Source organism: Zonotrichia albicollis, chromosome 6, assembly GCF_047830755.1.
Source record: "Zonotrichia albicollis isolate bZonAlb1 chromosome 6, bZonAlb1.hap1, whole genome shotgun sequence".
Taxonomy (NCBI): domain Eukaryota; kingdom Metazoa; phylum Chordata; class Aves; order Passeriformes; family Passerellidae; genus Zonotrichia; species Zonotrichia albicollis.
In genome coordinates, this window is record NC_133824.1 from 39,418,695 (window position 1) to 39,446,366 (window position 27,672).

A 27,672-nucleotide genomic window follows, 5' to 3' on the forward strand; every position below is an offset into this window, starting at 1 on the left:
GTTTGGACTTGGATGGACAACATTGTCTGATTTCTTGTCATTCTATTAACAACATGACCCACATATGGTTCATCTACATGCAGACATCATCATCGTGTATTAAATACCTTTTAAGATACAAATCCTGGAATTAAAAAAGATTTTGATCTATGCTGATACTCACCCACTGCATTATTAACATGGTGGATACCTAATTTATACAAATGAACAATATTTTTGTTTTTCTGCAAGCTATGCACACATCACCACAGTTCAGCAATGTCACTTACTGTCTGTTGGGACTTTTTGACAGTATGGGAGGGCAGGTATTTAGAGAGGAGTAAAACATCAGAAACCATGATACATTTCAGTTGCCCCCAGCATTTGATTTCTGTAGGCAAGAGCCCATCAGGGAGAGTGCTTCTCCCACCATGGTGCCTCTCCTGGAATGGTCCCATCATGGCTCGTAAGCCAGAGGGAAAGGAGATCTTCTGAGGGATGTGGGAGAACAAGGAGAGGTCTGGGGAGCTTGGAGAAATGGCAGTTTGGAGTTGAGTTGAGTAGTAAGGGCAAAGGAAACACCTGGAGGGTTGGAGGGGATAGAGGTTGCCATTGGAAATTCACAGAAGCAGTGCTTGGCTGGGAAGGAATGTGTGGTCACACAGGGTGCCTGTGGAGGGGGAAGCTGAGGAATGGGGATGGTGTTTGGGACTTTGCTTACAGGTTGCTGCACTGACACAGTCTAGAAGTGAGTAAAGGGGAACAGTAAAGGGCAAAGCAGGGTTGTTTTAGAATTGCTTAAGCCTGATTTCCTCCTTCCTCCTCTTACTAACTCCTCTGCACCTTGATGGATAGTCATGTTGTCTGTGGTACAGGTAGACAGCCAATTTCTAGTTTTATTCCAATTTACAAGGGCATCTGTTGTTTCTGGATATAGGTATTTTAAAAAAGGTCAATTTCTCTCTTAAGAAAAATGGGTTTAAATAACAAACCTGAAGTAGTCTTTTTCCAGAGAGCAACAGATAATGATAAGGCTTGTAAAAGTTTTCCTCTCTCTTTACAGGCTTGTCAAGGCTACCTTCCCTGACTCAAGAATTCTTGCTCTGTGTCTCAGTTGGAATTTGAATAGCAATATCTTGACCAGTTTTCTGTCTGAAGTAGGGAAAAGAGGGTAAAAATGGAACCTGTGTGTGTGGGAACCGCTTCAGCTGGATATCCCTGGAGACTGGCTGAAACTGTTGTACAGTCCTGAATCCAGAAAGTACATAGGTTTCTGCTGAACTTGAAGTATCTGCAGAATCCCTTCTTTTGTCCAGCTCCCTAATGTCTGAAGGTTAAACACAGCCATACTTGGACAAAAACAGCGAAAGTTTTCTTACACTGCTAGTACAGTGCCTGTGGATCAGACAATCTGCTCCTATTACCATCTAATCCCTGGATTTTCAGTTGCAATTTTAATTAAGAGAGTGGCCATTCAGTTTTTGATCTGTTCACTAAGGACCCAAAGATTTTTTTTCCCTATCTAATTCAAAAGCAGGTCTGTCACTGAGTTCAGTGCTTACAGAATTGTGCCTGTTATTCTTCTCTTCTCCCCCACAACCCCCCTCTTTCCCCAAGGTTTTCTTTAAAGGGTAAAACCCCCAGGAGACAGAGGTCTGCCAGAATCAAATAGAATCAAATAATTTCCCAGGCTCGTTTTCAGAAGTAGCTTTTTCCCCCCTTTCCTATTTCATACCACAATCTTGCCTTTTCTTTAATAATCTGCAGCTGCATAGTGGAATAGAATTCAGAGGATTAAAAAAAAAAAAAAAAAAAAAAAGGAAAAAAAAGAGAAGTGTATGTTTGGGTCTTAAATTAATATACACATTAAATTATATTTAATTGTGCCTTATCAATAGGCTGCTGAACTTAGGTGTTTGCTGCTGCCATTGGTCACGATGCTCTGTGGCAGGCAGAGGCAGCAACTGCTGCTGATGGAAAAGAAAAGGTAGTGAAGGAGGAGGGGAGAAGGAGGTGGGAGGCGAGGGGATTGGCTGCTCTCGGTGCCATTCACAGCTGCGGCCCCGGCTCTTCCGCTGCTCCAGCTCTGGCTCTCCCTTGAACAGCTCCTGGAGAGAACAAGGCGTGCGGAGCTCGGATCACCAGCATCATGCTCCTCGGGCTTGGATCGCAGATCCCCCTCTTTGAACACTGAAACAACTCCTTCGTCTTTCGGCGTCCCGAGCAGACCCAGCGAGAAAACAAGCACGTGAGAGAGAGAGGAAAGAAAGAGGAGGAAGACGAAAATCTGCAACCAAGGGGACTAAAGCAAAGAAAAAAAAAGAGTGCTTTGCTTGCACAGCTGCAAAGTGGGAATTTAAAGAGCTGCAGAGAGAGAGATTCCAGCTCATCAGCACATACACATTGCAGAATTACAGATCCAGGTAGAAATGACATCAACAGGGAAAGAAGGCAGCGGAGCTCAACATGCACAATATGTTGGACCCTATCGTTTGGAGAAAACCCTAGGAAAAGGACAGACAGGTTGGTTCCTTTGCAGCAGCACCGCTGCTAGAGGGAAGGTGCTGTAGCAGCCGGCGAGGTGTCGGGGATGGGGTGTTCGAGGGTTCAGCTTTTCCTATTTGCTGTTTCAGTGAAGATAATATTCATAGGGGATTTTGGCCTTTATTTATTTTTAGTTTTCATTTTAATTCCTTCTTTTCTTCCTTTTTTTCTTTTATCCTTTTTTTCTTAAAAAAAAAGAAAAAAAGCCCAGGATGCTTTATGTTCATTACTCCTGCTAATGGGTGTTGTTCTGATGACAGCCAGAGTGCATGCAGAGGAAAAAATAGATGATCTGCTGGTAGTGAATTCTCACATCCGTTTTTTCACTGCCCTACTTAGGAGCATTTTTCTTTTTAATCAAATTATATTGAAATTAAAGGTTCACAGCCTGTAGTACCGAGGAGGTGGTGGTGGTGGTAGTGGGGGAGTCACCAGCAGTATTTCATGACATCATGATTGAAAAGGGTGTAGTCCTTAAGGTGCAGTTGGGGGGGGTTGGTGGAAATATGTACAGTATGTCTCTGGCACTGACTGCTGTGGGTATTTAGCAAATATGGATGGATGGGCTGGTGGTTTTTGTGGGTAGGGTCTGGAATAAAAGAAAAATAGAGGATCGGTAGCAGAATTCATTCTGGTTATGCTGTGTTTTTGTAGGAGGGGTTGGGAGGGGGGAAGGGAGGTTATTTAATTATTTTTCTTAAGGCTTGTTTATGAAACTTGCCCCCAGCAGATTTTCCTGAATGGAACAATGGTAAGAAATATTAAAAAGAGGAAAGCGAGTGGAGGGAATTAGCAGAGAGCAGGTGCTTCTGCCCTACATGACATAATTAGATCCCCTAAATGCGTTCAAGATCTGGACTTAGTGTTGCTTGCTTGGGTAGCATATTCACTTCAAGGGCAGGGGAGTATTAATTGGAAGAAAAACCCTTAAAAAGAAGCCCAAATGTCTTCCTTCTTAAAATATTTTATTTTTAGTAACAGGTGCAATAAGCAATGACATCTGGCAAATTCATTGAGTTGGGATCACCCCAAAAGTGGATTGAGACTTGAGGTTATAATTTAGGGAAGGGGTAAGATCAGCCATAGGGGGGCTTCTTTGGGCATGTGGGTGTTAAGTGTTGTTCATTATGGTGGGACAATAAAACATGATGCATTGTGGTGTATTTTTTTTTTATAACCCAGCCGAGCTTTGCCCATCTGTTGTCTAAAGGATTTAATAGGCGTTTCCATCCCCAGCTGCTGCCTCTGCTCTGCCTGCTTCCTCACTGCCCTGCGTGGCAGCAGCTCTGCAGTCCGCAATTTTCTTAGGGACACAGTCAAAATCCAGATCTTTCTCTGTAAGAAGCAATGCTCTTCTGAGATGATTGATTATAACCTCCCCCCCATCCTTCCCCTCCTCTTCACAACCCCATAGCAACCGTTCAGAGACATGGATGAAGATGACATTGTCTTCTAGTGGAAGTGACTTTTATTTATATTTCTTTTTTTTTTTCCCAAATCTCTTCAGTATATCAGGTGCTATAGGTAGTTCTCTGTTACTGTTTTGGTTACCACCTTTATCCTTTGCATAGCTCAGTGGGTCTCCTGCAGCTGTGTTCTTACTAAAATCTGTTTTGATGATGGTAATGAAAATATCCTACAAGAAAAATTATGATATAATGTTAATTAAACTGCCCTATTTCTGCTGATAATCCTTTCCTGAATACTCCAGGTGATCAAAGAGCCAGCTGTAGATGACAAATTCATTTTTGTCTTCATCACCATTTCCTTTTTTCTCTCTCTCTCACCTTCTCAGTACCCCTCCCTCCCCTTTAAATGCAATTGTGCTTGAGATTCCTGAAAATACAGCTGCATTAACCTTTTGCTCCATGTTCTTATAGCCTGACGTTGTGGTCCTAAAGGGTTATCTGCAGCTTTGGTTATGTTTTTTTTTTCCTCTCTGCTAATCTTCCTATCTTCCTCCTAAGTGATTAGAGACGTGGGGGTGGAGAGAGAAGAACAGGATGTATTTAGAGGCTTGCTGCTGTTGGCCTCTGCAGTTATTCAGCCAGCTGGACAAGGGTGAAAGTTTCCTTTTGCAGTTTTACCGTATAACTGATCTTTATAGATAAGTCTCTGCTGTTTGCACACATGAATGCACATGAAATGCACAATACATGGTGTCATAGAAGCTGGAGGTGGGGGAAAGAGGAAGAGAGATCTTGAAAGTAGCTGATGTCAGTCTGTGTCTCTGTTTTTATACCCACCCTTGATTAATGGAATAATGCACTGAGGTGAAATCTAACTCACTATTAAACATAGATGGCTAAATATGGAAAGATGCCTTTGTGTCTTCTCGCATTTTCTGTGCTAATCACATTTGGGAGCATGCAGAATGGCATAACCAGTGTGTGCCATGTATCTCATCCTCATCCTGCTTGTTTTGGTGGGTAAGCTGGCAACCTGCAGCATTTCAGGGAGAGGACAAGCAGTGCAGTAAGAGGGCCTGATTCACCATAGTGTCTTGGGTATCTTGGCATTCGGGTTGCAGTGGCTTACAGATGAAGGAAGTTGTGATTGTATTAATTCATTTAGCGCTTGACTTTGAAGCTTGGAAGATTAGGAGGTAATGTTTTGGAATTTTTTTTTTCCAATGGGATGAGGAAGAGCGAGGAGAAAAATCTGACAAAATGTAATGATTAATAGAAAGAAGTGTAAGTTTTTTTGCAAAGTCCTGTCCATTTTGCAGTGATCTTCATATCCATCACTTTTATTTAGAATAAAAAATTATTGACTCCATTAAGTTATTTTACATAGGCAGGTCAAGCTTTGCTCCCAGATACATGAGCGTTATACAAATGTATTAATCACTCTTACCTGCTTACTGACTGTTCCAATAACTGGCATCAGAAGAAGGGGTTTTGGGGAGGAGTGAGGGTTCATTCATAGTTCAGAGCAGACTTAGGATTCCATGGAGGGGGAACTTAATGGTAGGTAAAACTCTCTTTGGCTTTTTCTCTGTGAAGTTCATGCTGATTGCCACATTAAAAGCTGAAAAAATGTATTTACCAGCAACCTACTGGTCCCTGCAGAGAGGTCCGGTTGTGATATCTGGCACGTTAGTGGGACCTGGTGACATCTGGCTGTGAGTGGGCAAAACTGACAGGGAAAAGCCTTCTGTTCACATTGGTGGGTAACAACTGAAAGTGTTGATTGATCAGATATGCAAAACTTGTCCCGAGCAGCATTCTGGGCTGGTGCGTCACGCCTGCCGAGGGCGGCCGATGCCACAAAGAGAGGATTAGGGCCTCTCAGGCACAGAACTTGGGAGGGGGCTGCACAGGGCAGTGCTGAAAAATGGTTGGCCTTAGGTCTTTGCCCCTAGTGGGAATGAGAGAGGGGTAAAAATTCTTTTTAATAATGACACATATGAATCTAACATCTTGTTTGAGTACTGTAGCAAGATGGTTTGCTTTTGTAATAGGTTGAATTTAGAGCACCTCTTCCTGACGTCATCTGCCGGAATAGCTTATGGAATCTCTATGTAAATGATCTTGCAAGAATATGAGATGCATCAGAATCTTTATTGTTTTACTGAAAAAATTATTTTGCAGAATTGCCAGAGTAAAAAAATCACTGCTATGTATATATATGGATGTGTGGGGAAAGGTTGTTTTATCTCAGTTCCATTGGTGCATTCTTTTACAGGTAATTATAGGAGGTTTTCATTGTAATTAACAGTAGTGAGCAATGGGTGTGTGTCCTGTTACAGTAACACACATGGAAACAGTGTGCCTTGAGAAGCCCCAGTCACACCTGATCATGAACCATTGTTATAGCTTTAGGTACAGGTTTTCTTCATTTGCCACTAATTTTACATGAAAACAGCTTCCTGGGTATTCCTTGGTCTATTTTTTTAAAAATTCCACAGTTACCTCTGTTCTTGTATTTCTTTTGGCCTCATTAACACCTGTTTCACCTTTGAAACTCTTAACAGTAATTCAAATTGTCTGTAGTGAATATTTATTAATGAGTGCAAAGATGAGGAACTGAAGTATTTCTTGTGAAGGTCTTTAGCATTTTGGAGGGTTTTCTTGTGTTTTCATTTGACAGTCACTGTATAGGCTTTGGCATCATTGTTTGCTGTAGCACCAATTCAGTGCCTAGTGGAAATTTCTAAAATGCTGATTTGTCTACAGGCAATAAGGCATTAGTTCTAAGTGGGAGTTACTCTATTCACATTGAGATAAACTTCATGGGAAGTTTAATGTTGCTTATTCATTTTCTTATGTTCCTTTTATTTTGTTTTTAGCCTGGTACAGAGAGTCGTGCTTGAAACTCACGGCACTTTGACCTTCACAAAAGTGTAGGGGTTCCCTTTCCTGCATTGCATCCCTTATAGCTTACAGTTATTTTGGTGTATAACATGTTCATTATATATGAGCCGTGAGCGAGGTGTTCAGCACTGTGCTGTTGGGTTATGTAAGAACAGAAATAATTAAATTTGGGTCTTAGAGAATTTAATAGCCTTTTATTCAGTGAGAGCTTAAACAGGTCATTTCTTTACAGCCTTACCCATCTGTTTCCATGACGCTGGCAGAAATTGAAATTTGTTAATTTTTTTATTTGTCTCTGTCAAATTTGGTTGAAAACTTCAGCTCTGTTCAAGGAATGTTGGGTAGTCAATGTGGTCTCAGAAGCCTGGTTTTCTTAGGTAAGTAGGCTAAACAAAGTATGTCCTCTTCATTCATACTGCTATAATTTTTTTTGTAACACTGTGTTGGATCTAGAGATAATCTAAGGAGTACAGCTTTCTTCCATTTAGCTGTCTAGATGGATATATCATTGTAAGAGGTGTAAATCATTGCAGTTTTCCTCATGGCCTTTTTAAACAAACAAGCAAACAACAAACCAGTATATATCCTAATAATATTTTCATACATATACTTTGCTTTCCTTATGAAAGTTTCTTTCAAAGCAGTGTGAACCCATACTCTTCCTCATTATAGTCTGTGAAGACTTAAATGTTGAATTTGTGATCACAGAAATAAATACTGCAAGCAGTACTGGAAGTAGTAGAGGTCTTAATAATGAAATTTTCCCAAGGAAGGTTATGTCATAGTGACTCACGTGTAATGGATTATCAAGTAAAAGTTATGAGTTTTGAGCGATTTGGTCTTTCTTAACTTTATATACCTTTCACTTTTCAGAAGTACTGCTTTGCCCGCTTTACTGACTGAAATAAACTAGTATTACCCTGCTACTTGTCTGAACTGGAAAGTTCAGCTATCCTGTTTATGATTTTCACTCTTTTTAGTTGTTTTGTTTTGTTTATTGTTTGAATTAGCAAATTCCTGTTTGCTAAATGCAGTGAAAATGAATTTTGACTTCTGTCCTTCTGAAAACTTTGTAGGGGCATGCCATTAGTCTTTTACTTCATTGTCAGTGGCACAATTATTATGAACTTGTGGAAATGGCAGCAGGCTCTGGATTATTGTTTTTCTTTGTGAAGCGCAGTAAGCTTTCTCACCCAAGAGTTGGTAAAATTTGGATACTGTCAAATGAGTACAATTCTATGACTATATACTTACATTCCAGATGCCAGCAGGAACTGTGGAACCACTGGTTTCACAAATAGGGTTCTTGCCCTGTTCGAGCACTTCTCTGCTTTTTGTTGTTGTTCTAATACCATTTTGTTCTGCCCCAGCAAGGAGGACTGCATTAGGATGAGGAGAGGTTGAAGAAAGGAAAAAATCTTCTTGTTAAAATTTACCTCTTGAGAGGAATTCTTTTGATCTCTAGAAAATCTGTGATTCTGAGAAGAGCCAAGAGTAGTGTTTTAGGTAGGTTCTTACAATTCCTTTTGTAAACTGAGTGGAGCAGCCAGTGAATGCTTTGGACTCTCCAGCATTGCAACGTTTTTCAGTATACCATAAGTTTACTCCATACATTACATTTTGGGAAGTCTTTAATATTAATGTGCTTTAGAGAGTTAAACCGTAATTGCAATGGCAATAATAAATGTGATACACACCAAAAAATTAGCAGGTGCTTAATGTAGAACAAATGGTGGTGGTGGAAAAATTCCAGCTTTCAGAAAAAATAGAAAGGAAATGAGAAGTTTGGAAGTAATACCTTTTGAGGTAAAAGACATTGCATGAGGACTGTGCTATGCACATAGGAGAGCTGTCACAATAAGACAAGGTGGAAGCCTGGATGTAGATTTCCATGGAGGTGCAGTAAAGGCAGAGATATAAATGAATGCTCAAGTAGTGGTCCTCCTCAAATGCTAAGATACTGCAATTTGCCCTTGTGAAGTCAGTCCATATTTGAAGTTGAGCTCAATTCAGTAGAAGGATCATCAAGTCTGGGATAAAATGGATGAGGGTGGATTTTTTTTTTTTTTTTTTTTTTGTTGTTGTTGTTTGTTGTGGATGGTCCTATTAAGAAATATCCCAAAGAAATTTTCTGGTTTTTTTGTTGTTTTTTTTTTTTTTTTTAACAAGCACAAGATGTTTAGCAATGCTAGTCAATAATGCTGTTCATTCTGCTTATGGAATATGAGGAGATTGTTCCATTTCCAGTTCATGCATAAACATTATGTTTTTCTACAAAACAGCCATAATGATCTGTAGAATAACATGAATAATTTGTTGTAAATAGTGTTCTTAATGAACTTGAACCATCTTCATCTGCAGTGTCTGTAAATGCAGAGTGATTTCCTTTAAATCCTTATTTGTTTCAGATTTTCTGGCAAACAGCTATTTTTATCTCTTTTCCCCAACTGTCTTTACTTCACTTATGGATTCTTTGCACTTATGCAGTATTCAAAGATTTGAATTGTACTCTTGAATGTAGTCTGTTGTGTAGATTGCATAAGAGAATTTAGTTCTGCTTAGATCATTGTGGAAGCACTTCCAATGCAGATGTTTGCAAGTTCAAATCAAAGATTCAGTTTTTCTGGACAGTTTGGACACTATTCCTATGAGCATCCATGCTTGGTAGATGTGAGTTTGCCAGAAAGTCTTTTAAAAAGGCACAAAAGTGTGACCTGATTAAATTTGATATAAAATTGCTACTTTTAGATCATATTAATATTGTTCATCCACTTTCATTTTACTTATTCTACATTTAATTTTGAATAGGAATATAAAATTTTTATGAATTAATATATTTACAGACTAGAAACATTACTAATAAAAATATGTTAAAAACCACACTAAAAAAATTACCCAGAAGATTTTTTTTCCATTGCTTCATAGCTTTTGAAAGTTGGGTTTGAGTGGAGTTCAGGTAGAACAGCAGAATTTGTTTTGGTTCCTTTCACAGAAGTGCAGTACTGGCTATTGATGTAGCTGCAAGCATTTGTTCTTGCATGTGTCTCTTGTGGCAGAGATGCCTATGAGGGTGCAGTTGTCCTGTGCACTGTATAAACAGGATTGCACTCTTTTTTTTTTTGCAACGACCTTGGGATAAACTTTTTAAAGGCTATTAAATGCAAGTGTGTCATGAAGCTAAGGACAGAAAGCAGCATGGACAAAGGTGGCGAATGGTGGGGTGTGTTTGGGCAAACCCAGGCACATTCTCTTGCAGGGGGTGCTGTTGCCTTCCTGGAGGGCAGAGTCACCTTCAGGCTGGTGCAGGTGGCTGATGGATGCTCAGTGCTGGAGGTGGTGGAGTAGGAGGCTTTCCTTGAATTGTTAGTGCTCTTGGTGTTATTTGAGGAAATGATTTTATTATTTCCTGAAGGCCACAAGACGTATCAGGACAGCTGATATAAAGTAGCCCTAAAGCTGCCCTAAATAACTCTTTCATGGAGTTCTAATGGACAGGCTTGCTGTTCTGCGCCCCATGGCTGTGCTAAGCAATTTCTGGCTTTTAGACTGTAGTTGTACCTACTTTGGGGAATGCTTTTAAAATTTATGGTTTTTTCACATAAACGTTGTTAATTTGAGATGGGATAAGGTTAGACTGGAAGGGACTGTTCTTTGTGTAGCTCACCGCAGGTAACAGGCTGCTTTTCTGTTTTTTATTTAATAATCCATCTATTGATAATCAGTGATTTTTAAAGATAATTAAGGTATAATTAAGGAGTTTGGAAGAAAGTAGAAAAGTTGCCAGCCACTGACAAAAGGAGATTATTGCTGGTGAAAACTTTGCACTGTGATCTGTGAATTAGCTGACAGCAAATGGGTTAGTGCAGTGTGCAGGGGGATATTGAGGAGAGAAATCATGGTCAGGTGGCTTAGGGTGGGGTGCAAGTACTATCTATTTTTCTTTCTCATTTCAATGTTCTAACACTATGAGGGAATTATAGACGTGATAATATTTCCAGTGAAGTACTTACCTTTAATTTTTCTAAAAAGGAAAAGTGTTTTCAGGCATCCATTTAGTAAGTGCTCTTCTGGCTCTCTGCTTCTACTTACAAAACAACATGCTGTCTTTATATCCTGAGGCTTTAGCAATTTTGATTTGCTGTCTTTTGCACTATATGCTTAATGGGGGAGAAAACAAATCAGCGTGGTAATGTATGTATTTTTTAAGAATGTCTACATTACCTATGTATTAACACACTGTTTTTGCAGTGTCATTGCTCTGTGTGTTCAGCTTTAAATGCCATAAACTGACTCCCCTTGTATTTTACCTATCAAAAGCACTATTGACTGCAACAGCAGTAATGGAGGAGCTGGTTTCTGGAAGAAGCAAACTGGACTTGACAAAAAATATGTTAATTTTTTTACTGTTTGTCTAAAGCCTACTCTTAAAACTATTAAGTGTCAGTCTATCAAAGTGGAACAGCAGCTGCAAATGAGAATGTGCCAGGTCCTCAAACTGATCCAGCAGGGAATGATGATGAAATTGCTTAGCTCTTTATCTTCTTTCGTTCTTTCTCTTAATTATTTTTAATTTAGAAAATTTTTTCTTAATTTACTTTCAATAATATCTTAAATATTATTTCATTATTTTATGCATGGCCAGCAGTGCAGACACTAGATTTTTACACAGATACTCCAATTGGAAAAGTGGTTGTCTTGTTGCTTTGGTCCAGGATGAGGCACACCAAAGCCCAGGTTCATAGTGATGGCTCTTCTGCCTTACAGGAATATAATTTATGAAGAAGAGGGACCTTCAAGAACATATTTGCAGCCAAACAGGAGCTGGAGATGTACAATTTCATTTTCAAAAATTATATTAAAAAATAAAATAAATCTCCCTCTCTGATGAAGTCTGCGCTCATCTAGTGTAAGACTTTGATAAGACTAATGTTTTGTTGCATTTGCATTAAAGCACAAATTTAAGTGGGAAAATAAAACTTCATATCCCAAATCTTTGTGGTGTGAAATGTACTGTGTGGGATGCTAAAATTTTTATGATGTCTTTTGCTGATTGTTTGCCAGCAGAGGATTGGGTTACTTATCATGCCTGCCATTTGCCCTGGGTGAGTTTCATTGAGTGATTGTGTGAATGCCTTTTAATGAGTGTGACCTGTCCCTAAGATTAAGGAATGGATTTGACTGTTTTAAGATTTTCACCATACTGGAATCCCTGAATCTCACCCAGTATTCTATTACAAAACTCTCACCATATTTTCAGATTCTGAATGATGGGTAGCTTGGCTGTTGAGAAAACCTGCTGGCAGCAGGTACAGGTTTGGGCTATGGTTTTCTTTTCTTTTTGAAGTCCTCATCATCCATTTTTTTGTCTGCATTTTTGTGGGGTTTTTGGTTGGTCGGTTTTTATTTTGGTTGCTTTTGGGGTTTTGTTTATCTTTGTTTAAGTGTTTGGCATTACCTTGCCTCTTCAAAATGGAAACTGATCCAAAGATTGTCATCCTAATCTAGAGGCTAATAGACAGATATTTGGTTCTTTCTACTGCTGTAATCTCTTAGAGAAAATTAATTAAGATGCTAGGAAGGTATCTTCAGAAAATTTCTGGGGATGTTACAGTTCCAAGGCTGAGACCCTTAATTGTTCAGGCTCTATTTAAATAGGTTCATGTTTACTGCTTGAAGGGCTGGTAGAAATACTCAAGGACATAGCCCATGTCTAAGTAAGCAAATGTTAATGTCAGATTTTTTTTCTTAACTGTATGGGCATGGTAGACTAAAAAACAAGGTATTTTTATGGTTGTCTCCTACTTAGGCAAGATGCTTTGTCTTTGGGAAATGAATACTGATGCACCATGTGTCTTTGAAGAATTATTTTCTCTTAGGTGTATATTTTTTCTTCCACATTTCATGTGTCTTGCTAGCTTGTGAACTGAGGGGAAGGATAATTTGTGTTACATTATCTGCATGTAATCCCATTCATGCTAAGGCACTAATCCTAGTCAGGTCTTTGTGTGTGAATAGGAAGTTCCATTTAAATATAGGAAGAAGCTCCTTCACTGTGAGAGTGGGTTGCACCTGGCACTGGTTGCCAAGAGATGTCTCCTTCCTTGCATCTGTTCAAATCCAGATAAGGATTAGACAAAGCCTTGAGCAGCCACTCTGGTTGGCTGTGCTTTGACCAAGGGTGTTGATCCAGGTGATCTCCAGAGATCACTTCCAGCCTCAACTCTTCTGACGTTCTCTGTTATCCCGTGCAGCTAAACCATAACTTGCTCAGTGAACTGTAAAACCAAGGAACTCTGTATTCTCCAGTTTTGTACCCTATAGATCCCTGCTGCTCCTGCTCTTTCTCTGTCCCTTGTCTCTTGAACTAGGTGAGGACAATGTTTGTGACTCATTTGGAGCTGTATCTGCTGCTTGTCCATCTTTTTTCTTTCTCTTGAAATACATTAAGAATAAATCACAAGTGAGCTTTCTGTAGTGGGAGTGATAGTTTTAGTTTTAGTTTTTTTCCACAGACGTTCAGCACTCTCCATTGAATTTGTAGAATCTTAGGGGCTTCCCTTTCCTTCCCTGCTCTTTCAGACTTGATAATGGGTTCTGATGTTATGGGGGAATTGCAGACAGACAGCCTGACTATTTAAATTTTATTTCCTTTAAAATATCAGGTTAACAGAAAGCTGTCCTAAACAGCACAGCTTCTGTAATCTTCACTTGGTTTTAAGGGCCATGAGATGCTGCTGTGGCAGATCGAGATTGCTGCAATACAGCTGCTCTTCAGATATTGCCCTCACCTTGGCTAAGATTCTTAACCAAAGTTAGAAGGACATGGTGTTGCTAACAGCACATTATGATTCCCTAATGCTGGGGGAATCCCCACACAGCTTGGCAGTCTGGATTGCTGCCTGCTCGCTGCTGCTGGAGCCGTGCAAAGCAAGGGCAATGGAGGCTTGAACTTGGGCATTTCTGTTGGCAGAAAGCTGAGCTCAGTGCTCGGGGAGTGTGGGAAGAAGGGAGCTCTCTCTGCATTTCCTCCATGTATCCATTTTGGTACAGTGGCAGTATTTGAAGTAGTCCTTTCCTGCAGAAAGCTGAGAGGAAGACTGAGAGCCGTTTGTGTGTTTGCAATGCCTGTCTGTAGAGAATCGTCACCAAAGACAAAGCCAAGTATTATATTAGCACTTGGCAGTGGCGCAGGCACTATCGCCTCATTAAACGCAAGCAGTTGGTTTTTTGTAAAGGCACGGCTATGAGTGGCACAGCTTTTAAGATTCCTTACACTTTGTGAGCTCCAGCCTTCAAGTTTGTCATTAGCCTCTGAAGCTAATTAAATCTACCCTTTTCCCCCCAAACTTCCCACTCCTGTAAATCAGTAAAGCTTGATTAAAATCAGTAATCATCGTCGATAAAGAACGATCTGTCCTGGGTTTTGTCCCATGCTGCTTTTCTTGGGGTCTGTGGTTTATTTCATTGCTCATATTTATGAAATTACATCTCTTTTACTTCTGGTTGTTTCCTGATTGTGATGAAGGCATTACTTAGGCAAATTCCCCACTCAGTTACATTTGTGCAGTCTCAGTGACTTCGAGGCCTTTCTCACGTTTATCTGAGAGGGGAGTTTGGCTCATGAGCAAGCTTCTCATTGATGGCAGCAGAGGCAGACCTCTGGCAGTGTTCTAGTTAAGAGCAGCCTAGGAATACATCTCTGCAGTGAATATTCAAGCAACTTAGAGCACTAAGTGGAATGATACTGTAAGCAAATTCAATTCAAACTGAAAGTACAGGCCCAGCATTTTACAAATGACTATATTTCATCATTAAAGCAGAAGTCTGTCTGCTCAGCTAACACACAAATTAAAGCAAGCACATGTTTTAATACTTCTAGTAGTAATTCTTCTCTAGTATTCCATACATACCTGTACTGAAATTACCCACCCAGTCTGCATTAAGTTTCAGGATGGAGAAGATGTCCTCATATTTGTCATTACTTCATCTTTGCTAGGAAAAGGAGCAATCAGACTACTAGCATGATTGGGACAGTTGCCATCTTTATTACCAGGTGCCTTGTCCTGCTCAGACAAAATGCTGCAAAAATAGGCAGTGTTTCTAGATCTGTATCCTTAATGCTGTCATCAACATTTCTCTTATAACCACTGAATTAGATGAGTTATGGCTGCAAAGCCTCCCTAGCTCCACCAATTCTTATTTATCCTCAGTGCTTTGGTGCCTGTGGCTCTGTGGAACCAGGTGGGCTGAGGACTGCTTCACAAGAATTCATAGCAACCTTGATTAGAATAGCAAAATTAACATCATATTTACTGTTCAAGTGTCTGCTCTACTGCAAATTTCTGAAGAGTTCATCAGAGGGGAGAAATTCGTGTGCTCTAGGTCTTTTTCTTCTCACTGAAATGGTGGGGATTGAACACATGGCAAGGCCAAGGATCTGGATCAAAGGCCATGTGTAACTTGCAGTCACAGGTGGAATTCTAGCCCTGGTGGGTAGTGCTGTTCTCTTCTGGCACAAAGAGCAATGAGCAGAGGGCAGTGAAGGTTGGAGAAGTGAACCAGAGCGCCAAAGAACATTGCCCTGTGTAGAAGTCCTGTCTTCCCCATTGTTTACCTTATTACTTACTTGTAGCAGTTGTGCCTTTGTTTGGGTCTGTGATAAACTCTGCATCAGCTGCAGATCAGTTTGATGTGTCAGATGTGGATAATCTGAGCATTTTTATACATAATGCATTGCACACTTTGTGTATGGGAGACTTCATTTCAGGGTTGGTTTGGGTTTTGTGTGTGTACACAGAATGCCAACCTTCTGCTTGGTCCTGTAGAGTTCTAATTCTCTGGTGCAAAATTATTCTGTACTCTCAAGGCTCCTTGGATTAAAGGCACTGAACTTCTCAAAGGGTTGGGTCACTGTTTGTACTCTTGTGATCTCTAAAATCCTACGGAATCTTAGCTGGGACATTTCTTGGCTTCAAGAGTAGTAGAGATGTGTACAATACAGGGTCTGTTCGTGTCATTGTGCAGTTGTAAGGCAGATGATTCAGAAACAATAACTATGTAGTCTTCACTGGCCTTAACAGGCTTAGTCACTGACTCGGGGTGGAGCCTTTGACTGGTAAAAAAAATATATTTTTTTTCTGATGCCCTGGTGTAAAACTAAGATAATCCTTGACTTCCCTTTTGGGACTGAGAGGGTTAGCCAGCTAGCATAGATAATTTTATCACAAATAAAAAGCATCATGAAAAGAGCTGGGATAACCCTACTATTTAGGTTTAGTGATTTTTTTTAAATTATTTTTTAACCTCCTGAGGATGGACTGGAGACCATACAGCTTGGTCTGCCAGGTGATGAGATCTGTTTATGCTTTATTTATCTTCCATAGCTTGTCCTTTTGATTATTGAAATACTGATATATAAATGCTGAAATTTCTGTGGCTGCATTTAAAAAGTTGTTCTAACTATCTAAAAAAATGGAGAAATTGCTTTGATATTCCCATTTTGACAATATGTGGCTATGCTGACTTTTGTCGCTTCTTTCCTTAGGGGCATTTGTCCCTGATCTCTCAAACAAAATGTCAGTGAGTAAAACTATGTATGATGCTGTGTGTTCCAGTTACAAAAGATTTATAACTTGGTCACTTTTATTTATGCCTCCGTGGAGCTGGTGGAATTCTACTGCAGTGTTAAAATGCAGCAGTTTCATTTTCCTGCAGGCAGCAGCCCTCTGGTGGTGTGTGCTTTTTTTCCTTCTTTTTTTTTTTTTCCCTTTTAAGTCGCTTTTTGGAGATTCAGATAGACTGATAGGGAAGCCTTTAAAAGTGCCTCAAATTAAACTGCCACATAGCCTCATATCTCCTCTCTTTTCCTTTCTAGTCCTCACCTCATCACCACCCCCACCTAAATTTGCAAGTGGGATGTAAAAGACAAAGAAAGGTTACAAAATTAACCCCGTGGATAATACCAGCAGTCTTATTTGGCAAGCTGATATTTACAAAATACTATCTCTGTAAGTTTCAGCTCCCAGAACTGCTGCCTGGAAAGGGTATAGGTCGGTGTGAAGTGGGTGGCTCAGCTCCCGGGTTATTCTGAAGACTAGACTGTCAGGAATGCAGGCATTTCTGAGGAGGCTGCTGATGAACTTGAAAATTGAAATATCAAAGAATTTTTTTAAGGTATGACCTTAGGAGTCTGTTACATGGGCGTTAAAGATAGTCACATTGTAAGTTACTGTCTGGAAAAAATATTTTGGCTAATGGGGAAGGAGAATCTTCTCATCAGTGCCCTAGGAGTAAAATTTACCCTTTTGCTAGCAGGAGATTTAGCTATAACTTGATTGCCACTTAAGACCTATTTTGAAGTACTTAGTTATGTTCTGGGAGGTAAAAATGGGAGTTCAGAAATCAGATAAAATAAAATATTGCTCCTTACTGTTTTTGAGATAATAAGCCAGAGTTTTGTGCAAATGGATTTTGAAATTATTAAAGCTGTGCCAGGGATGCATTTGGCTTGTTTCCTTTCCAGGACTACAGTAAATGTCAAAATCATGCTGTATCTGTGGCTGTGCTACTGCGTACATGCTCTGCAGGGAGACGTGCAGTTTCATTAACAATTGAATGCTGAAGGGTTTAGGGCAAATAATTCCAGTTAAGATTAGTGGTTTTAAAATGTATTGATTTTTGACTGTGATGTTTGAAACCTACTGAGTGTCTGTAAAGTGAAACCAAAGTTACTGCTTAGGTTTCTCTGTTGTTTTGGGGGGGGTTTTGTTCATTTTAAAGAAGAAAGGGATCAGTAAATAAAAAGCATTAATATAGAGAATAACTTCTGTTCTTTTTAGTGATGGACAGTGGTTGTGGCTTCTGAGCCCTTGGCAGTATTTGGTTGAACTTGATACTGTGGACAGCAGATAATACAAATTTGAGGCCTTACTTGGTAATACTTTAGGTCACTTGTGCTATAATTGCTGAAAATCATCAAAAGACATTTGTGCCAGCTAAGATATGCGACACAAAAGTGTTGTTTCACCCATGATGCTCTTGGGTGTGGAAGGCTTGGCTCTTTTTGCTGGGTTTGCCCAGTCAGGAAGCAAAGGCCCAGCCTAGTGCACGGTTTGGGGATAGATCTGGCCCTGGCAAAGAACTCTCAGTGCACATAGATTATATATTAGAGGGGCAGTGACCTTTAATGCTTGCAGTTAGCATGGGAGAAAGGCATCACTCATTCTTGCCTAACCCACAATCTCCAAAACATGGTTTTATTTTTGCTTATTGAGATTCCTCTAAGTGATTTAAAACACAGCACTGTAACACATGCTGCAGTAGATTATTGTTCATTTTTTGGAGGCAGAATAAAAATTGGTGCCCAATCAGGCATGTTTAAAAAAAAGAAGAGAAAAAAAAAGACCTTGAGTCCTTCATTTTTTTTCTTCAGCGTGCCTGTCAATTTGGCAGTGAGAGGACTAAAGTGAACAGCTTTCTGCCATCCAGTGGAGAGGGATACAAGTTTTTAAACTAAATCCACCAAAGGATAACAATTCAAAAGCTTCAGTAAGGAAATGAACTTTTAAAAAAACCTGAATTTTCCCTGTTTTGCCACAAGTTTATGGTAATTCAAAGGTTAAAATGTAAAAAAAACCCAACTAATTGCTAGGCTATGGATGAGGCAGAAGTGCATCATATTTCAATTCAAAAGGTGAAGTTGTCCTTCTCCACTGATGCCTGAAGAGGCTGCCTAGAAAAAGCTAAAACTTAAGGCATCACCACCCCCATTGGTTATTCTAAATACGTTTTTTTCTAATGAAAATCTGAAAATATGTTTGCTTCCAGTTTAAAAATTAATTCAATTGGTTTATGGCCATTGCTGCAGGTAGGGTAATGAACTTGATAAGACTTTTGTGTTGGTCCTAACACAGGTGTACATGCATCCTAGGAGAAATTAAATCACCAAGACTTATTCCTTAACCTTAACAGAAAACCAAGTGTGATTATAGTGTTGGTAGGCTCTATATGTGCAGTTTCTTTGCTTGCCTATTGTCTCTTTACTTGTAAAAATACTGAGATTTGAAAGGAAATGGTTTAAAACTCATTTGCCCTCTTACTGGTTCTGGTTTTGTGACTGGGTACACCTGGTACTGTGACCTTTGCAGTGCAATTCTTGGCATTCAGTATTTTCTTGCTGAGATCTTGCATAGATTTGCTGTTTCTCCACATTTTGGAAGTTATGTAAAGCAAGGCAATTCATATGCAAAATAGTATTTAAATATCAACTTAAACCAACATTGTCTGTAGTTTTGGGGTTCTCATTATAACAGGCTGTTTTATATGTGAGTCTAAAATTCTCCCTGGTGATCAGATTTGTACCATTTGTATTTTGTTCAGAGATTGTGTTTTACATGAAAACTATCACATAATGATGGGTCAAATTTATGCTCTTGCTATGCTTTTTGTTTGTTTTTTTCTTGTTGCAACTCTGGTGCTTCATTGGACATTTCTTTGGATTTACAGCAATTTGACACAGCAGAGCAGTACAATATCCTACCATGGACCTTGTTGTCCTCCATGTGTCCTTAGAGGAGTCACCATACTGAAGTCAGCAAATGGGTGCTACTGGAAAGCTGCTTCAAGTGAGGATATTTTGTAGTTGCTCTCCTGAAACAACTTCAGCAAATACTAGGCCATAAGCAGTAAAAGGTATAGATAGAAATATTAGTCAAATATGATTTCATTATAAGCTATACCAGGAAAAACCACCCCATGATACTTTTTCTTGTTACCTGTGAAGCTTATTTAAAATGATATATACTGCTGAAGAGAAACATTTAGTAATTGAAATGTAAGTGGGTGACAAAGAAACAATACTTATGCAGCAGCTTTCTTTTTTTTTTTTCCTCCAGTTTTGTGTTTCCATCTCTGTCATAGTATTGGAACTATTGACAATATTGGAAGTAACTTTTTTGGCTTTCTCATTTCTCTGTGTATTAAACCTTTATTCTTTGACATTCAGCAAGTCAGTGGTACAGGATCATCTTACTGCTCACCCTTTGATTTTTCACTCTTCCCCTGTGGCAACTTTCCCTGCTGGATGCATGTGGATTTAGCTTGATTCCCAGCCTTGCCAGCAGCATTGTAAAATCGAACTGTAGCATTTGAAAATACTGCTCTATTGAAAAACAAGCTGGAGCAATCCAGACTTGGATTTCAAAGGGAATGGAAAGATCTTGATCCATGCTGCTTTGCAAGTTCAGCACCACAGTGTGTGATTGAATGTAAGCTCACTCATATTATGAAACACTGAAGGATATTAAGTGTAATAACAGGCTGGAAAAGTGGGATATGTGAGATCATGAAGAAGCCCAGAGCCTGTCTCTCTCCACAGGCAAATTGGTGCTTTGCTTATACTGTTGTTAAAATGGCTTGATAGCTCTGAAGCTGTTGAGTCTTACTTGAGATTTCCACTACTTCACAGGAAACACAGTTTAACCATGGCTTACTCCAGGAGCAGCCTGAGTTTGTATCCCATAATCTTGGTTGGAGTTGATTTATTTTGTAAGTGTAACTGAACGATCAGATTTGGTGACTATGGGCTAGATCCTCAACTGGTGCTATTTGCTTAAGAGCCCTGGATTCTGTGCTGCTGGACTGACTCTAGTATGGATTCAACCTTCTATGTAAGGACAGAGACCAAAACTTTTAAATTTGGGAAAGTGTCTAGGTCTTGGATTTTCTTGTTTCAGACATTGTTACTTGAGAAAAGTATCAAACCACATACATTATGAAAGGTTTTGATGTCTGAAGTTTTAGATATTGCACCCTTTCTGCAAGCAGGTGCATATTTGTTTCAGTCTTTGAAAAGGTCTTTCTGTAACCTTGACTGTTTTTTTTAACTTTGTGTCAGTGATCTCTGAATTTACAGCAACTGTATTTCTGTCTTGATTCAATTCCCACAGCTTGGATATTGCTTCTGTTCTGAGGTATCCACAAATGCCTGCAATTCTCTTAGACAATTGACCTTTGGGCCTAGAATTCTTACACTTAGCCTCTAGTCCAGAAATTACTTCTTTTTGTCTCAAGAGATCTCAATAAAAATCTGTATGATGAGGTTTATTTTATCTGACTCTTGGCAGCAAGAGGTGGTAAGGAAGGGGAAGGCAGTAGTTCAATTGCTTTATGGAATTAAATCCTTGAGAAAATAAGGACAATTCTTTATTTGATATTTACTTGGTACCTTCCCAGTACTTAGCTTGCTCCACATCAGACTTCATAATATTTGTACTTCATTTTCATTAGAAGGCCTATCAGAGTTATCAAAATCGTTAATTTTGCATTATTACCAATTGATAAGGAGTTATGTGATCAAACACACACAGTTAGAGGTGCTTTTGGCTACAAGTAAGATTTTAAGTCTGAGGCTTAACCGTCTTTGAATTTCAGGAGAGTGAATATAGGAAAAGTGGTTTTTTGTTCCAGAGCTGTACATAACCACATACTTATTACTTCTCTGAGTGAGGCGCAAAACTGTAAAAGGGCCTGTCTTTTAGATCTGTCTTGGACATTGTCCAAAATCTCATGCCATTTCACACCCTCAGCCTAGTTCTACTTGTGTATGTCTGTGCTGCAGTTTCTAACCAGGCAAGAAGGCTCCAGACTGCTGTGGTGGGTCAGGATGATACCTGGATTTACTAATTTAAAAGGGTCTTGGGTATCTGTGTTCTGCACTGCTGTCAGTTTTAGACAGTCTGGTTCTCAATGAGTGCAACAGGGACAAGGTTTTTTGTGTCAGGCCCCTGTTCTCTCCTCTTACAGGATGGTGTACTGGAGTTTTTCAGTGGTCAGTTTTAGAAATTCTGCAGCAGCAGACACCAGCAGTAGGATCTTTTTTTCTTCTTTTTTTTTCTTTTCTTTCCCCCCCCCGGTATCTTGGTTAGTAATTGCCTTCTATCTGAATGTGTCAAAGATTACCAGTTGATTTTTATTCTAACATAGGGAATATGTTCCCAATAACTGTCTGTACTTGGGATGGATGTGATTTTCTGTTGCCCCAGATGAATGAAAAGAAGCATCAAAATCCTTTACTCCTTTTCCTTCTTTCTTTGTTTAAAACTTTATTCCCTCTTATTTAGTAGAGCTAAATGTGCCCTGGTATTAAGGGGGTATTATTAATGTATCATCTCTATCTTTCATCATCCTATGTTTGTCTAACGTTGTCTAGTGTGTTCCTTTCTAGTCTGATCATCAAAACTGGCAATCTGGATCTTCTCATTCTATCCTGGTATGATCCTCATGCACTCAGTGGTTTTGCTGCTGTTCTCTTAAAGTTACCTATTTCTACTGTGCATATTTGAGGTCAGTATTCCAGCTGGGGATCTATCATTGATTTATACTTCGGCATTATCTCATTCTAAAGTACAATTTTAGATTTGATTGTTCAACATTTTGTTGTCAGTTTTGATTACCTCTGCACATTGAGTTGATATTTTTATTATGCTGTCTGAAGTAATGGCAACTCTTTTCTTGAGTGACTCCAGCTAACTTGGGAGTGAGAAATGTATATTACTACTTCACATTATTCTTTCTATTATGCATTTATTGACACTGAATTTCATCTACAGTTAGCTACTCTTTCCACCAGGTTTTGATATTTCATTATTTTAAGTGCTTAAGTGAGACTTAAGTGTTGGTCTAGTGCTATCCTACTGTGCAAGGGTAAATTTCACCCTTTATGAACTGATGCATCCTGTCACATTAATCAGGGATGTGCTGTGGATTTCCTAGGGCAATATAAAGGATCAAATTTCCCAATTAACCCCTTCAGAATTAAATGTTGATGCCAGGCCAAGAATGCGTATCATAAACTTGATGTATCATGATCTATAGTACTGGCGATGTATTTTGGTGTGTAACAGTCTGCTGGATACTTGAAATCTCCCAAGGTTGGAAGGTCACAACTGGTGCATCCAGGTGTTGAGAGATTTGTAGCATTTTCTTCTGTTGTTTCCTCTATAAAATGGGTTTTTGTCAAAGCAGGTCCATAAAGGTTCCCCCAAGCTAAAACATTAAGTTTGATGGGATTAATTTATGCCCATCTATCTTTTTCCTTTTATTGAAAGGAACATCCATTTCTTCTTTGCTGTTTCATGGAAGAGTTTCTAAGTAGGTGAGAAAATGGCTGGACATGAGCAGATGTCTTTTGTTATCTCTAATTTTGAGAGTAATTTCTTGACACTTCTGTTTTGTCACCTGTAATGTTGATAATGGGCCTTACACAAACTACTTGGAAAGTTGAAGACTCAGTGTACTACAGAAGCTAAGAATCTTTTTCTTAAAGTACAGTGTTTCATAATGTATAACAGGGTCTGCTGATATCTGATTTGGTTTTCTGTTGTTCACTGAAAATACCAAGAAACTGACAGACCAAATAAAGCATTTCTCCTCCATGTCCCTTAAATGAAGGAGGAAACACTCTGAAGATGATTCTTCTTCCTGCTTCCGCAAAGAACCCAAACAAAGTAAAACTGCATTATAACGAGTATAAAAATCTGAATAGATGGAAGAATTTTTTTTCAACCCTTCAAGCTAATTATTATCATTATTGTTTTGGTGCTTCTGGTTTGGGAAGAGAACTTGTTGTGTTCAGTGAGCACTGATTGCTGTGAAATTGGCAAACTGTCCAGCTGTTCAGTGGATGCTTGTCTGATCATGGAAATCCTGCTTATGAAGTAGAGCGGGGGAAAAAGAGTGAAACATGCTGGTATCTTAGTGGATTTAGTTTTACACAGTAGCATCTGCTAAACATGCAGTGACTCTTTTACTTAGCAATTTAGACTAAACCCCATAATTATTTAATGAGCAACGTCCCTCTTTCTCTCCCATTTGTTTTGATCCCTAACCCCCAGAAGTGCTGGCTTTAGGGTCTGTGTAAGGCATGGCTTAGGCTGTGTACCTGCTGCCTACCCTGGGTATTGTGTATGATGTTTGATTTATTTATTAGCCTTTGTTTTTTTTAATCTGTGAAATTTTTGTAGGCAAGGAGGGAAGAAACCAGACCTTTAAATGACAACCCATAGCTCCTCTTAAGTAGTGACAGATGCCTTCTGACATGACATTTTAGGGACTTTGAGACTCCTGATAATAATATTTGTGGTTCAGGAATGACCTTGCATATCAGCAGGTCTTTGTCTATCCTGCATGTCATAATGAGTTAAACGTTGTGGTGAAACAGCACAAAACCAAAGTGCTGTGTCTGAGCCTCCTGCAGCCTCCTTATCCCCTTGTTACCTTCAGGAAGAAAATGAAAATGGATGCATCTTTCTAGAGAATAAGGAAAAAATGTTGCTGAAAAGAAATAGCTGTTTGTGTATGCTGCTTAGAACAGTCCACAGGCTATACTGACAGAACTGCAAGAAAGCTGATATGAAGCCTGTTCAAAACCTTGCAAAAAAACTTCTGGATACAGTAAATCACTTGTGTCTTAAGCTATCCTAATCAAAATAAATTTCTCTTACTTATAATTAGCTTTTTATGTTAACTTTTATTTATGGTACTAGATTGAAGGCCAAGTGGAGTTGGATTTTGGTTTCTAGAAGCAACTTCTCCAACTTACTTAAAACAGTTTGTGCTCACTTGTGTCAATATTGAAATCAGTTCAGGGATATCAGCTCAGGGAGAATGGTTGTGTCCTCAGAACTGAGAATCAATTCTGAGGACACAATCAATTTAGATTCAGCAGTAGAGAAGAGCAGCATCTGGATTATGTGCTACTGCTCAGGAATGCTGTTTTTTAACTTGAGATTTTAAGGTTGTAAAAATAAGATCTAACTGGCCTGATGTATGAAATGATGCATTTGCTTATAATGAGATTCCAATACAACTTATTGGAGTTATTTCCCAATGCTGCAGTGTGAAGCTTTGTCCTGATCAAGCTTCAGCTTTGAAATGAGTTCCCACCAATGTGAGCTCCTTAGCAGAGGTGTGAGGCCACTCTTGTAGTCACCACACTGGCTGAAATTTCCATGGAAACACGAGGCCAATGGAAGGATCACATACAGCAAGTGAGCTCAGGGAAAGAAATAGGAAGGGAACACCCAAAATGGATTTTATTAATATATTTTTATTTTCATCTTGTCTCAAGTGTATCCATTATTAATGAAATCTTTCCTGCATATCATGTTGGACCTACAGGTCCTGCCCCTGGGACTTGCTGAAGCTGTGAATCAGGAAGACCTTCAGTTTGGCCACTTCCTTTTCTTCCTTAGTAAGGATAAGTGAGGCATCCAAAGCATCCTTCTCTGGTGTGAAGGAGTCTGTTTTCAGTTCTTTTTGATCAACAGGGAGATTCCCTGTGGTAGTGAGAGGTCTCTGGTTCCAGAGGTGGTGCCTCACTAGCAGAGGTGGCTCCTGAGCCGCCCTTGCCTGTATTGCCTTGGCCTGGTATTCCATGGTATAGAATAAAAAAGTGTGCTTGAAGCTGAGCTCTACCATGCCAGTCATTCACTAGCACAAGGCCTCTGAGATACTCAGTGGCATATGTGAGAACAGTTCCTTCTCTGGGCTACATATCCCAGAAAAGGTGCTGTAGCTGACTCTTCCCTGTGATTTGTTTTTATTTTCCTCTCTGGGTAGGGGTAGTTCACAACAGAGAAGTTGACCTTCAAAACAGACACTTCTGTAGTGTCGATGATGATGATCTGTTTTTCCAAGAAATCTGTGCTGACCCCTTGTCTAGTATGGAAAATTGGCTGAATTATTAATTTCATTCAAGAATTGTTTTCTCTTGAAAACAATTTGTTTATGGTGATGCAAAATGGGAAATATTTTTTTTTCTAGAACGTTCCCTTCCATTCTCTTCTGTATTGAGTCATGTGTTGGGATATTGTTCTCTTCCCCCCTCCTGAAGTTAGAAGGAAAGTGAGGATTTGGTTTCACAAAATGGTCTAACTAGTAGGGAAACCATGAGCCACAGATTGATCTGTTGTAAATGCAGTGTATCTCTGTTGAAGTTAGGATTGACTTCTGTCAGTACAGGATTCACTTAGTGCTGGAGTGGATTCTCCTTTCACAGAGGAGAGTTAATACAGAAAGAACTTTCTGAGAAAGATGGTTCTGCTCTCCAGTTTTGTTACTCTAGTTTTTAAAGTCTCATAGCTGCTAAGTAACTTTGGCATCTTCAGTTGCACCTAAATATCTTTTTCTTGGTGTTTTATAATACAGTAGAAACTTTATTTGCTCTTTCTAGTAAATTTTCTTTTTATTGCATAAATACTACTTAGATTCCTGTAGTCTTCCTTCTTACTTTGTGGAATTGTGAGTCTGATGGAGCCATCAGAATGGCCCTTCCAATCTGATCCCTTTGTGAGGGATTGTTGGTGTGCCTCCTTTCTTTAGAAATACTGCAGGACAAAACACAGGCTTGTTCCTCATGTTGGCTGCATTTTCTGAACTCCATTGGGGCAACTGCTAAGCTTGTAATTACATCTAGTTCTTGAATTGAAGACCCTCATCACTTCCCTCAGTGGTAGCTTTTATTTGTTATTATGGCTTGACTATTGTGGTTGAGTTTCTTTTTTGCTTCAGTTTAAGTGATGAAGGAAGTCTGTGAAGATTCCTGAAAACCAAGTCATGCTCCCATCCAGTTTTGGATAGTCATGGGGGGGATGTACCACACATCATGGATCGAGGCAATAGAGCAATTGAAAACAAAGAAAATAGGTGGAGGGAAATTATGAGGGACCAGTGAGTCTTGCTTCCTGTGGTAGGTGTGAACTTATATTTTTGCCATTCTGGAGAACTTTATCTTTGCACCTCTGTAGACATGAGCAAGTAATGTTGAAATGACAAGAGTGAAGTGTGTTACAGCCCTGGGGCCCATACTGTTCACTGAATACATACAAGCCTTTCTGAAGTGGGAGTTATTTGGTATTCTGGAAATATCAGAAGTGAAACAATTGGACATCTGTTTTTAACATGGCTACAGTACAGCTCTGTAAGGTGATTATAATAGAATTCCTATCAACTTTAGGCAAGCTATAGAAAGATCATAGCAAGTCACACTGTAACATGGGTACTTGTTTTTGTTGTAAAGAATGGTCTCTGCCACAGGCTGATAGTTTAAGTCATTACTTCTTCATTCATCATTCTTGAACATTTCTTATTTTCTCAACTATTCAAGCAGCAGAGATCTAGAATCGTTTCATTAAGCTGAGATAAACATCTGATTATTATTGTTACTGTTTTCATATTATATAAATACCTTGGGAGCCATCCTCTTAGGGAGCTTCATGCTGGCTGAGCAGTTGCTACCCAGAGAAACCCACATTCTGAATATTAAACTTCATGGATATTAAGTACTGCCAGAAGCAAAAGCAAAAAAAAAAAAAGTAATTTAGAACGAAATGCATTTTTTATTCTTGAGAAACATGTATTTATTAAAAAACTAACACCCTTGCAAATTGATGCCCTCTTCTGCTAAGTATTTCCATAACACAACTGGGAAGTTTAAGCTAACTTTCTTCACTGTCTCAACTCACATATTTTGAAACAGGGATGTCAGTACTCTGAGAAATGTATTAAAGTTCCAAGTGTATGCTAAATACTTTTTTGTGCCTTTGTCAATGTACAGATATCATCATAAGGCTTTTATTGCAAGACATTATTCAGTAGTAATTGGTTTTGAATGGCAACAGCTATTCAGCAGAACACAAAAGTTTTTCACCTTTTGTCACAGGTGCAGCCTTCTCTTTGTTGGTCCCTGTTGAATGCATGGAGGGCGTTAATACCAATTGTGTACTCCTGTTTGTTTAAAACTGATCTAAAGGTGCACTGCACAATTGTATGTGTA

General features: G+C 39.2%; 1 protein-coding gene across 13 annotated transcripts in view; it reads left to right on the forward strand.

Moving 5' to 3' along the window:
- Nucleotides 1-2,018: 2,018 nt before the first annotated feature.
- BRSK2 (BR serine/threonine kinase 2) overlaps nt 2,019-27,672 on the forward strand; it is a 311,333-nt gene continuing 285,679 nt past the window's right edge. For 6 of the 13 annotated variants that reach the window (XM_074543289.1, XM_074543290.1, XM_074543291.1 and 3 more), the window contains exon 1: nt 2,019-2,502. In XM_074543289.1, the coding sequence (XP_074399390.1) occupies nt 2,409-2,502 (94 nt within the window). In that variant the 5' untranslated portion in view covers nt 2,019-2,408. The remainder of the gene's footprint in view (nt 2,503-27,672) is intronic. The other 7 variants (XM_074543293.1, XM_074543296.1, XM_074543298.1 and 4 more) reach the window with 2 other exon arrangements.